This window comes from Sminthopsis crassicaudata, chromosome 5 (assembly GCF_048593235.1).
Source record: "Sminthopsis crassicaudata isolate SCR6 chromosome 5, ASM4859323v1, whole genome shotgun sequence".
Classification (NCBI taxonomy): Eukaryota; Metazoa; Chordata; class Mammalia; order Dasyuromorphia; family Dasyuridae; genus Sminthopsis; species Sminthopsis crassicaudata.
Window position 1 is genome coordinate 78,867,993 of NC_133621.1, and position 11,297 is coordinate 78,879,289.

At 34.3% G+C, this 11,297-nt stretch overlaps 1 protein-coding gene across 1 annotated transcript; it reads left to right on the forward strand.

The window, feature by feature from the left end:
• The first annotated feature begins 2,654 nt into the window (after positions 1 to 2,654).
• LOC141544899 (isopentenyl-diphosphate Delta-isomerase 1-like) lies at positions 2,655 to 9,135 on the forward strand. Its single transcript, XM_074271589.1, has 5 exons — positions 2,655 to 2,751; positions 3,510 to 3,672; positions 4,039 to 4,131; positions 5,791 to 5,921; positions 7,907 to 9,135. Exons 2-5 carry the CDS (start codon positions 3,531 to 3,533, stop codon positions 8,222 to 8,224), a joined length of 684 nt encoding a protein of 227 aa, XP_074127690.1. The 5' UTR covers positions 2,655 to 2,751; positions 3,510 to 3,530; the 3' UTR covers positions 8,225 to 9,135.
• Positions 9,136 to 11,297: the final 2,162 nt, after the last annotated feature.

The window sequence follows — 11,297 nt, forward strand, 5'->3', positions numbered from 1 at the left end:
ACAATAATATTCCATTATAATCATATACCACAGCTTATTTAGCCATTTCCCAAATGATGGGCAACCCTTTGATTTATAATTCTCTGTTACCACAAAAAGAGCTGCTACAAATATTTTTTGTGTAAGTAGGTCCTTTCCCCTTTTTGGGGGAAGTCTTTGAGATATAGACCTAGTAATAGTACTGACGGATCAAAAGGAATGCACAATTTTGTAGCCCTTTGAGCATAGTTTTAAATTGCCCTCCAGAATGGTTGGAGCAGTTCACAACTCTACCAATGGTATATTAGTGATCCAGTTTTCACACATTCCCTCTAATATGCAACATTTTCCTTTTTTTGTCATATTAGGTACTCTGATAGGTGTGAGGTGATACTTCAGTTATTTTGATTTGCATTTCTCTGATCATTAGTGATTTAGAGCACTTTTTCATATAAAGTGATAGCTTTGATTTCCTTGTCTGAAAACTTTCTATTCATATGCTTTGATCATTTATCAATTGATGAATCACTTCTATTTTTATAAATTTGAATCAATTCTCTATATATTTATATATATATATATGTACATATATATATATATTCTCTATATTCAATTTCATCATTGAATTTTTGCAAAAAAATTTCCTTAGTTTTCTGCTTTCCTAATAATTTCAGTTGAATTGATTTTCTTAGTGAAGAACAGTGAACTTAGTGAAATTTTTAGTGGAAAAACTTAAATTCTCTATAATCAAAATTATGTTTTATATTTTGTAATGTTCTTAATATCTTCTTTGATCCTAAATTCCTCCCTTATTTGAAAATCTGATAGATTAACTATTCCATGCTCTCTTAATTTGCTTATGGTATCATTCTATATAGATAAATCATGTATCCATTTTGACCTTTTCTTGATGTGAGATGGTGAAATGAACTTTAGATTATAAGTGACATTTCCTAATTAGTTTTCAATTGCCTAATATGTATAGTCATCTGTTATGGGCCAGAACTCTGAACCTGAAACAAGGATGCTTACAAGGTACTAAGTAGAATTGAGGAGACAATGGTTATCTAGTTTAGCATGATTCAGTATGACTGATTTAATCTTATAACAAATAATGGTTTCCTAGTGATATGATGCTTGGTTTATACTCAGTGTAGAGCATATAAGCTAGGAGCCTCAGCTAGGTTGAGACGGAGATTCAGAGAGGCAGAGAAGACAAAGGACTGAAGGCAGGAACTTAAGCTCTCAGAACCAAGGGGAGAAATTCAATTCAATCTTCGATCTTTCTGGTGGCTGTCCTGGCCTCCTGCACTTCCCCAACTAAGGCCAAGGCCAGACTGAAAGGCTCTCCAGAAAGCTGACCAGCATCAGGTGAAGAGATAATAAAGGATTTGCACTTTAACACCTGGCTACTCTTCTGGTAATTACTGAACTGAAACGAAGGCTGCCTCAAAGACCCCCAAGAAACCAAACCAAAGAACATTACAGTCATCTTCTTTTATCCCTCTCTTCTTTACTTTCATAATCTGGATTATCCTTTAATTTTCTTGAACGAAGGGACAAAGTGAAAATTTTTTCAAATTCTTTTAGCTGGGTAACATGACCTAAAGCTTTTCCACCCTCTTAATTGCAAAAGATATGATGGGATGAAGACAAAATTGGCTTCAGGGGACAACTAGATTTTCTGTGAGTAAAAGTGCCTTTCCCTTGTCCTCATTCTCAAAATATAAAAGGCAACCCAAAATATGCAGAGTTCGAGATATTCACAAAGTTTGACTGATTTCAACTGTGAATTCAAGAACTAACATTAAGGTGAATTCCAATCTCCAATACAGATCAGTTATAAATATGCATTATTATTTTTATAGATATTTCTTTACTATCTTCTGAAAGTTCCTTCTCTACATAATTGTCTCCCATACTTCTCAATATTCTCAGAAAGACAACCCCTGGTTGGGAAGAAAAGAGAGAGTTTTGACTTCTCACAGATAAGGAAATATCAGGATAAAAAGTGATTGCCAGAGTTTGGATAGTTGGCATTGAGTGGGGAAATTTTTTAACTTTTCCTTTATGGAATTCTTGCATTTTGTGGCATTTCATCATCTCTGGTCAATTCTGTTACATCTAATCTCAGAAGCAGAGAATACATGAGAATGCATGCAAAAAAAGACCATTGACTTTTTACTAGATAACAAACTATGGAATAGGCTTAAATGCATATTTTAGATTATTTAGAATTTTAGAATTAGAAGTACTAAAGCATTAGGGAACTAATAGAATTTATTGAATTAGAAGGAACAGGAACATAATCATATCTGCATTTTAGGAAAATCCCATTGGCAACCTACTTTGTGTAGTAGGATGCTTTGGAGAGGATGAGATTTAAGGTAGGGAGAATAAATAGAAAGCTATCACAATAGTCCAGGCAAGAAATGTTGAAGGTCTCAACCAAAACAGTAGCTATGTGTAAAGGGCTGAAAATCTAAGTTGCACTGAGTCCAAGCACTTGAGGCTAATTACCAATTGGACAATATTCTCTTAGCATATGTTTGGAGAATGACCCGCCCCACCATCCTGTGCTGCCTCAGTCTGTGGGTGTAGACAATGAATGAAAGGAGACATCAGAGGGTGGAGTAGAACAAGCGAGATCATTCTTTGGTGGTGGAGAGAGAGAAAGGAGGTGTGGAGATTCCTATATCTAATTCCAAGAAGGTGACCCCAAAAGACCAAGAATAAAGACTTTTGCTTATCCTGACTTCGGCTGATTCTAAGGTATCCAGGGTACTAACGCAGTCATTACAGCTATGCGAGTAAAGAGAAAATAAAAGAAGTTAGGGAGATAGCAAGATTAAGAGAAAATCATGACTTGAATATAGTACCAAGGTTGTGAACTTGGGTGACCAAAAGTTATAAGCTAGTACAGAAGAGGATATGTTTTGGGGAAAAGATAATGAATTCTGCTTTGGATATGGTGTTTGAGATATTTTGGGACAAATCAGTTTGAAATGTCAAATTTCCTATATAGATACAGAACTGAGAATCATCACATTTATAGAGATCACCTAGTCCAGCTTGTTCAAAGTACAATCAAGGAAACAGATCTACAGAAGTCTTTGGCCTTGCCCAAGGCACCTACTGAGTTAGTTTCAGAGCTTAGACTAAAACTCAGGTCTACTAATTTTGCTCTATTTCAGCATTGTCATGCTCAATATGGAAAACAAATCCTTGATTACAACTAGAGGTTGTAAAAGCAGAATTATCTTAGAAGAGAAATAACTAGCAGAAGTTAAAGATTGGTGGTAACACATATTTTGTTGAAAAGGGCATTGGTCAGAATCTTTGATTTTTAATTTAGCCATTTAGGGTTTCTTTGGAAATTTGGACAAGATATTTATATCTAAGGATTCTTTGTTTGTTAAATGGATATAATATAACTTATGTTATAAGTTATTTTTAAGGATTATATAATTATTGTTCTTTTAATATTTCCAGTAACATACCCAATTCTTTCACTTTTTTCTGTGATACAGGTAGGATAAAGACTGAAAAATATGTCAGAAGAAAATAGTAGTCACTTGGATATGTATCAAGTGGGGCGCTTGGCAGAGTTATGCATCATTATTGATGAAAATGATCATGTGATTGGTGCAGAAGACAAGAAGACATGTCATTTGTATAAAAACATCCAAAAAGGTACAGTAGAAAGATGAATTGTGTTTACTTCAGAAGAGTTTCCCCAGTGTTTTCCTAGTCTGACATGTTGTGGAATGTGCCCTTTATAAAAGACTGGATCACTTTATTCTCTTGCTACTTGTAATATTTTGATTAAAGATATATCTCTTAATTGGGATGATTTTGACTTTCCATGTAATTAATGCTAAATGAGGCAACTTAGAGAGTAGATGCTCACCAAGTCTTTTCTTACACTCTGTCTATATTCATCTTCATCTACAGTTTTCAGTCATGGTAGTATAGCTGTGTATGAGGACAGAAGAGTAAAGCAATGACTAACATACATCTTATTAACTCTGTTTAAAGGATATCTTCATTTCTTTTCAGGGCTCTTACATCGAGCTTTCAGTGTTGTCTTGTTCAATAGCAACAAGCAACTACTGGTGCAGGAGAGATCAGACTCTAAAATTATCTTTCCAGGTAAGTCTCTCCACTTGAATATTATTCTGTCTGATTTCAGAACTCTCTTGTTTGGATTTGGGAGTAATTGGTGAGTATATTAGTGTTCCAGTCCCAGTCCCAGAGTGTCTATCCCTGCTGCCTAAGGCAATGTGAAATGAATTTTACTACAATAATTTTTAAAATAAGTTATTTTTCAAAGAAATAAACTTCAGAAATAGAAACTCTCACTTACTTGGCAAACAAAAAATGCTAAAGCTCTTTTAATATTTGAAAATTGCTAGAGCTTAAATAAAGATTATGCCTAGGAGACTTAAGAAAAAACATTTATTGTACTTAGTTTACATTTCATTTGTATTTTATTCACACAAATCCAACATACCTAAGCCCCAACCCAAATATCAGAATTACTTAAGTATGATCAAATAAAAAGGAAGAAAGAGATCAAGCAAATACAGAACCTGGATTAATTTTAAAAGTCAAAGCTTTGCAAAATTTTTTGTATATGACTCATCCAAAGATCTTCAATGGACAAAATAAAGAGATCCTAGGAGATTCTACCCCAAACTGGTAATTTGAGTATTAGCAAAGCACCTAAGACCAGAAAGCATTCAGTCCAAGGAGTTCTGAATGAACTCAAAGATGAAATTATTAAATTGTTGACAAAAATGTATAACTTCTTCAATTATTACTATGCCAGGAAGGATGAAATATGTAGAATAATATCGAGAAGGGAGCTAGGATCTTACTCTTTTCTTTGGCTCCCAGTCCTAACATCCATTCCTTGTTTTCATTTTCTTTCTTCTCTATCTATCTTCTTATCTCTATATTCCTTATTTTTTCCCAATTTTATCTTCTCCCTTTGGCATTTGCCATTTTGAGTTTCTGATGACCTGGTGGTAAATACTCCAAAATGGATCAGGAATTCTTAAACTTTAAATTCTCTTTCATGTGATGAATCCCTTTGGCATTGTGGTGAAACCATTAGAACCCTTCTCAAAATAATGGATTTAAATGTATAAAATAAAAAGCACAAGATTACAAATAAAATCAGTGTGTTGAAATAGTTATCAAAAGAGAAATAAATCAAGTTCATAGGTTTAGAAGTCCTGGACTAGATAATGTCTAAAATCCTTTACCTCTGTAATCCTAAAAATTACAAACACATAAACATATATAGGGTGAGATTGCTTTGTGATTTTGCACAGGAGTTAAATGATATTTTTCTTACAAATAATTCCCAATATTATGTTGGTGAGATAATCACTATTTATTGATTGCCTTAGGGAAGAGTCTTCAGTGAATCCTACATTTCTTTTCTGTATCATATAATAAACTATCATCTTATAAATAGAATTTAGTTGGGAATTTTTCTATCCAAAAATGCATTTTCTTAAAATATCTGTATTGGTACTTGTTTGCCATTTTCCTGATCACTGTAACAACCTTGTGAAGTAGATTTTCTTGCATGTTTTTTTCCCACTGGATCAACATTTTACTGTTCAGAAAAAAGGTCTTTTTTTTCTCCTTTCTCTTTCAGTAGACCATATTGCAAGTGATATTCTTGGAGAAAGAGGGATAAATAAATAATTTGCACAGGAGCATTAGTACTAAGTTCTGTTTAGTTTAGAATATTACAAGAACACAAAAGGGTAAATATAATCTCTTTTATTCTTTCAGGGTACTTTACAGACTCTTGTTCTAGTCATCCATTAAGCAATACCCTAGAACTGGATGAAAACAATGCAATTGGAGTAAGGAGAGCAGCACAGAGAAGAGTACAGGCTGAGTTAGGCATTCCTCTGGAACAGGTAATCAGTCTTATATTCCAGAAATAGTTACATCAACTACAGGAACTGAAAACTGATCATATGGGGAAAGTTAAAAATGTTCTATGCCTGGAGTTGGATCAACTCTAAGATATTTGTCTTAAGTTATCTTGAGTGGATCTTGATCTAGTGATTAAATTATATTCATAAGTAATATGGTAATGTGTTATTGATCCAATATTGGAGAAATTTTAGTTCTTACTACCTGGAGTTCTAGTAAACTGGTGGGAAGCAACATGGTATAGTGGATAAAGTATTAGAGTAGGAATTAGGAGGATCTGGGTTCAAATCTGTAATTGACAAGCTGTGTTATCTTAGGCATTTCTCTGTAAATTGAAGGGCTGGATTGAATCATCTTAAAGGTCCTCTCCAGCTCTAAATCTATGACTTATTGATTTTAATTTGTTTAATTGTATATTTAATTTGTTCCGTTAAATATACCTAGGATAACAGGTTGCCAAGGTCTTAGAGAACATGAGAACAAAAAGAAACTTCTCTCTTCAGCCTCATTTTACAGATGAAGAAGTTATGTGTGACTTATTGAAGGTCACCCAGATGATTAGTGACTGAATTAAAACTAGAATCCAGATCTCCTGACTCCTTCCTAGCTCATAGTCTAAACTAAAAGTTGCTTGTAGGTACCATAACAAGAATGTTCTTTTTGAGACAAGACCATTAAAAAAAATAAGAAAAGAAAGAAGCTTAAATCAGTCAAAAAGCCTCATATTTTTCCTTCTATGGCATCAAGCAATAATTAGCTTTCTAGTACCCAATTGGCCCAGTACCTTGGGACTCAAATATTTCCATGGTATAATGTTTTGCCATCTCAGGCAGAACCTGACAATATAAACAAGCAATTATAACTCTTATAAATTAACCAAGGTTTTTATCACTTACTCTACTGAAATTAAAAATTCCTCAAACCATGAAAGCAAGATTTGCCGAAAATAAGAAGTAGTAATATGAAACTTCTATCCACTTTCCCACCTCCTAAAGTCATATAACTTAATATTGAAATAGCATAAATTTGGATAAAAATTTATATCCTGATTGCAGTTACCATGATGAACTGGAAAGTTCATTTTAAGAACATTTTATTCTCTTTCATTGTTTCAGTTAACATTTTTAGTGACAATTTAAAAGGTTATATCAGGCAGACCCTGATAATATAAACTAACAATTATAATTCTTACAAATTAGCTGACTATTCCATACCTAGGACTCAACTATTTACAATACTGTTTTTTTTCTATTTCAAATCGAATTTTTGTCAATTATACAATGTTGCAAAATTGTTGTAGTAGTAATCCCTTTAGTGCATCCTGCTATTTCAAAAGAATGGTTTGCTAATAATATTTCTGGTAGAAATTTTAGCCATAGTCTAGGACAGTGGTCCTCAAACTTTTTAAATAGGGGGCCAGTTCACTACTGTCCCTCAGACTGTGGGAGGACCGGATTATAGTAAAAACAAAAACTCACACTATGTCTCCACCCCTCAGCCCATTTGCAATAACCCGGTGGGCTGCATAAAGGTCCTCAGCGGCCACATCTGACCTGCGGGGGCTGTAGTTTGAGAACCCCTGGCCTAGGGGTTATTTTAGCATTAGAGGACTAGTTTATCAAATGGAGATTAAGTAGGTAACAGGAGGAGTTGAACTTTTTTAAAAAGATAATGGCAGCAAGATTTTAGGATTTAGGAAGAAGAGGCTTTATGTGTTAGGTATTGTGTTAAGCATTGAGGATAAAAAACAGAAAAATTAAATAGATAAAGAAATTAAGACCCATATAGATTAAATGGATTGTTCAAAGCCACTGGGTATCCAGTAGCTGGTCTGGATTTCAAATGCTGGCTCTCTGACAACAAATCCAACATTCTTTATACCACACTAAATCCTTTCTTTGCATTTAGAAAATGAAAGCCTTTTTTGCTGATAGAATTGCTAACAGTGTCCCGAATTTGGTCACAGGTTCCCTTGGATGATATCATCTATATGACACGCTACCATTACAAGGCTCGATCAGATGAGACTTGGGGAGAACATGAAATTGCTTATCTGTTATTGATGACAAAGGATGTAAATTTGAATCCTGACTCAAGAGAGCTGAAAAATTATTACTATATGTCAAAGGAAGAATTAAGAGAGCTCCTGGCAAAAGGAGACAAAGGAGAAGCTAAGATTACTCCATGGCTAAAACTCATGGCAGAGAATTTTCTCTTTAAGTGGTGGGATAGTCTACCTAATGTGAATCATTTTCTTGACCATAAAACAATACATAGACTATAAAAACCACAAATTATTACAAAACTACTCAACCAAAATCTCTAATTGTTTGGGGGTAATACATAGAATAGATTATTCTGATCTTAGAACTATTAACAAGGAGAGTAGGGTATAGAATCAAAATTTTATTTGATTTTAGGATGTGGTATAGGTTATAGACATATCCAGAATCTTTCACTAGACTTCCCATTTCCTGCTGGAGATAGACAGCACTTCTCAGATTGATGTAAAACATTAAACTAATCTGAGCTACTTTTTCATCTCTGAATTTCTAGTTTCCACCTTGCCTATATTGTGTATAGAGCACTAGATGAATTAGGAAGTTTAGATAAGACAGAGTTCCTGACTTCCCAGAGTCTAAAGAATATGAAAAGTACATAGATTACTCTGGGATAAGATGATACACATTAAATGCAAAAAAAAATTACTAGCAAAGTTTTCTAAAAAGCCAAAGAGGGAGTGAGCTGTGGTTTTATGGAATAAAGAAGAACAATTCTTCATAGCGTTTTATCATTTACTCTGCTGTAATAAAAAAAATACTTCAAACCCATGCCCTCTGCCAATGACCAACACAAAGTAGTCTTATAACATACAATCTGCTTAAATAAACTATCATGATGCTAAATATTATGGGATTCTAGAATCTGTCTTTATTAAAGTAGAAATCAAAACTTGACTTGCATTGACAAACCTATGTTTGGAGATTTTTATTCTTTAACCATTAATAAATTTAACCATAAATGGAAAATGAGAGTAAAAGCTAAACTTTGATTCGTATTGATGAATGATTTTAGCAAATCAAAAAGTAAATTTTTTTTTCTTTATGGGAAATGGGCTTTTCTGGTTTACATTTAATTAGCTGTACTGTTAATTATGTCAAACTAACATTAGGATGCATGAAAAAAATTTAAGCAATGTACACATTTTAAAAATTAATAAACTGATGTTGAAGTATATCCTATTGTCCAGATTTTTACTTAGTGAATAACAATGTTTAAACTAATTCTGCAAACTCTTATTAGAAGTTGCTGGAGTCAGGATCACTAAACGTCTTTATTCTTGATCTTTTACGGTCAAGGCCTAGCAACTTCACACACACACACCTTCCTCCCTCAACCGCCATGGAGAGACTGACTTAGCCTCTCGTCTCAATTCCTCTTCCTTCTCCTACTCCTCCCACACACGTCACTTCCCCCTCTTTGTCCCACCAATCAAGTCAGCACAGAATAGCTGGGGTGGGGCAACCTTCAAACAAGTTAATAGGGAACTGTCCAATTGGCAATTAGTCTCACGTGCTTCATTATCCAAGTGCATTGCTCAGTTCTAGCCCTTTATAAGAAATAAAGATTTGCCATTATTATCTCTGTCCCCTTCTAATCTGGGGAACAAACAACCTGTGTAAATGCCAGAAATCAGACCAACTGTTCTGGCTCTCACAGAAATAATGAAAAACAAGAGAAAAACAGACAAAAAGATACCAATGTTCTTCCAAAATGTAGACTAGTAAAAATAAAGAAGAAGATTTTTATTATCATTAACTCTACCCTTAAATGCTTTCTAACCACAATGTTGGTAAGGAAACACAAATGAAAACAAAAAGTAGATAAATCAGTCAGCGTATAAAGGGGCTATGTGAAAGTTGGGTTCAAGGCAAAATTTTAACTTTCTCAGACAAACTGTATCTCCTCCTATTTGGGCGGGTGGCTTATAGCTCCTGCAGAAAGGTTCCCATGTGGCTCAACCTCTCTGCTCCCAAAGCTTCCCAGCCTCATCAGCCAATGAGCAGACTGAAGTGGGGATTTGGGCCAGGTCAGCGAATTACTGCAGACTGAGTACAGATAAGCAGACCAGAATGTCTGGGGAAGTACAGCTTAGAAATAGCAAGCTATGTACAGGCTAAGCAGGTGTGATTATCTGAGAGGTCACAGGGATCTAAATGATCTAAATGTAGTCATCCATACTCAAAGGGTCCTGATTACCATTCTTACTTTCAATGACAAATCAGGTCTCCCAAATTCTGGCTATATTTCCCCCTTTGTGTTCCATGAGTAACCCTTTTAATTGCTGTCAACTCAAACTCCCAATGGTAGCATGATTAATAATTGATATCAACTAGTAAGTCAGACTTAATTAGCTTTTAGAACTAAATATTTATTAAGGAAGACTGTATATTTGATACAGCTGGAACACACATCCCAAAATCCATGACATACTTTCTCAGCAGGGGAATGTTGGCTTATACTGAGAGAGTACATGGAAAAAAAGGATAACATCTCTGGGAAATACTTTTGATAAACTTCTCAGAATATTCCCTTAGATTTGATATAGTATTTTTCTGTTAGACTCTGTAAAATCTTGAATATAGAATATAAAACATCCAGCCTTTTCTTGCTGCCTGATGTAGAAACTACCACAGCCCCTGCTGTCTTAGTCCTACTAAAACTCTTGATGAAATGTTCAACTCCAACTAGTTCTGACCTAGGGAGGTAGAGGAAGGAAGAGGGGCCTTCCTCCTCCTCACCCATGCACCCCTGCAATGGTTATTTCTCAAGAGGTGGGCTTGAATGCTCTCTTGGATTCTGTTTACACATGTTCACACTTAGTAGAGATGTGTTCTCATCTGATAAAGATATCAATGGCAAATTACACAAAAGGAATAAATAAAATAATTAATTTAAAGTTTTCTGGTTCCATAGTTCAATCACTTCAGTAAAATTGAGTCTGGATACACTTTTTTTATATCATAATCACTTCATAGGTCCAAATAATACTAGAGTGATTTAATGACCTCTAGTAGCAATATATTATACAATATATATATATTTTTCCTTGAAGGGAATGGATGAAGAAGGAAGGAAATAAGCATTTATTAAACACTATGTGTCAGGCACTGTGATAAGCATTTTACAAGCATTGTTTCATTTGAAACTTAAAATAACACTGTGAAATAGGCGTTATCATTGTCCTCATTTTGCAGTTTGAGGAAACTGAGGCAGACAGAGGGTGACTTGAAAGAGAACTACTACAGCATAATGTGATAATCAAAATAAAACTTCCAAAATAGTATTTAAGGTGT

Bases quoted from the DNA above. Each gene is read 5' to 3' on its own strand.
- LOC141544899 (XM_074271589.1), top strand. From the start codon at position 3,531: ATGTCAGAAGAAAATAGTAGTCACTTGGATATGTATCAAGTGGGGCGC. The intron at 3,673-4,038 runs GTACAGTAGAAA...ATTTCTTTTCAG, and splicing joins GTATAAAAACATCCAAAAAG to GGCTCTTACATCGAGCTTTC. The intron at 5,922-7,906 runs GTAATCAGTCTT...ATTTGGTCACAG, and splicing joins TAGGCATTCCTCTGGAACAG to GTTCCCTTGGATGATATCAT.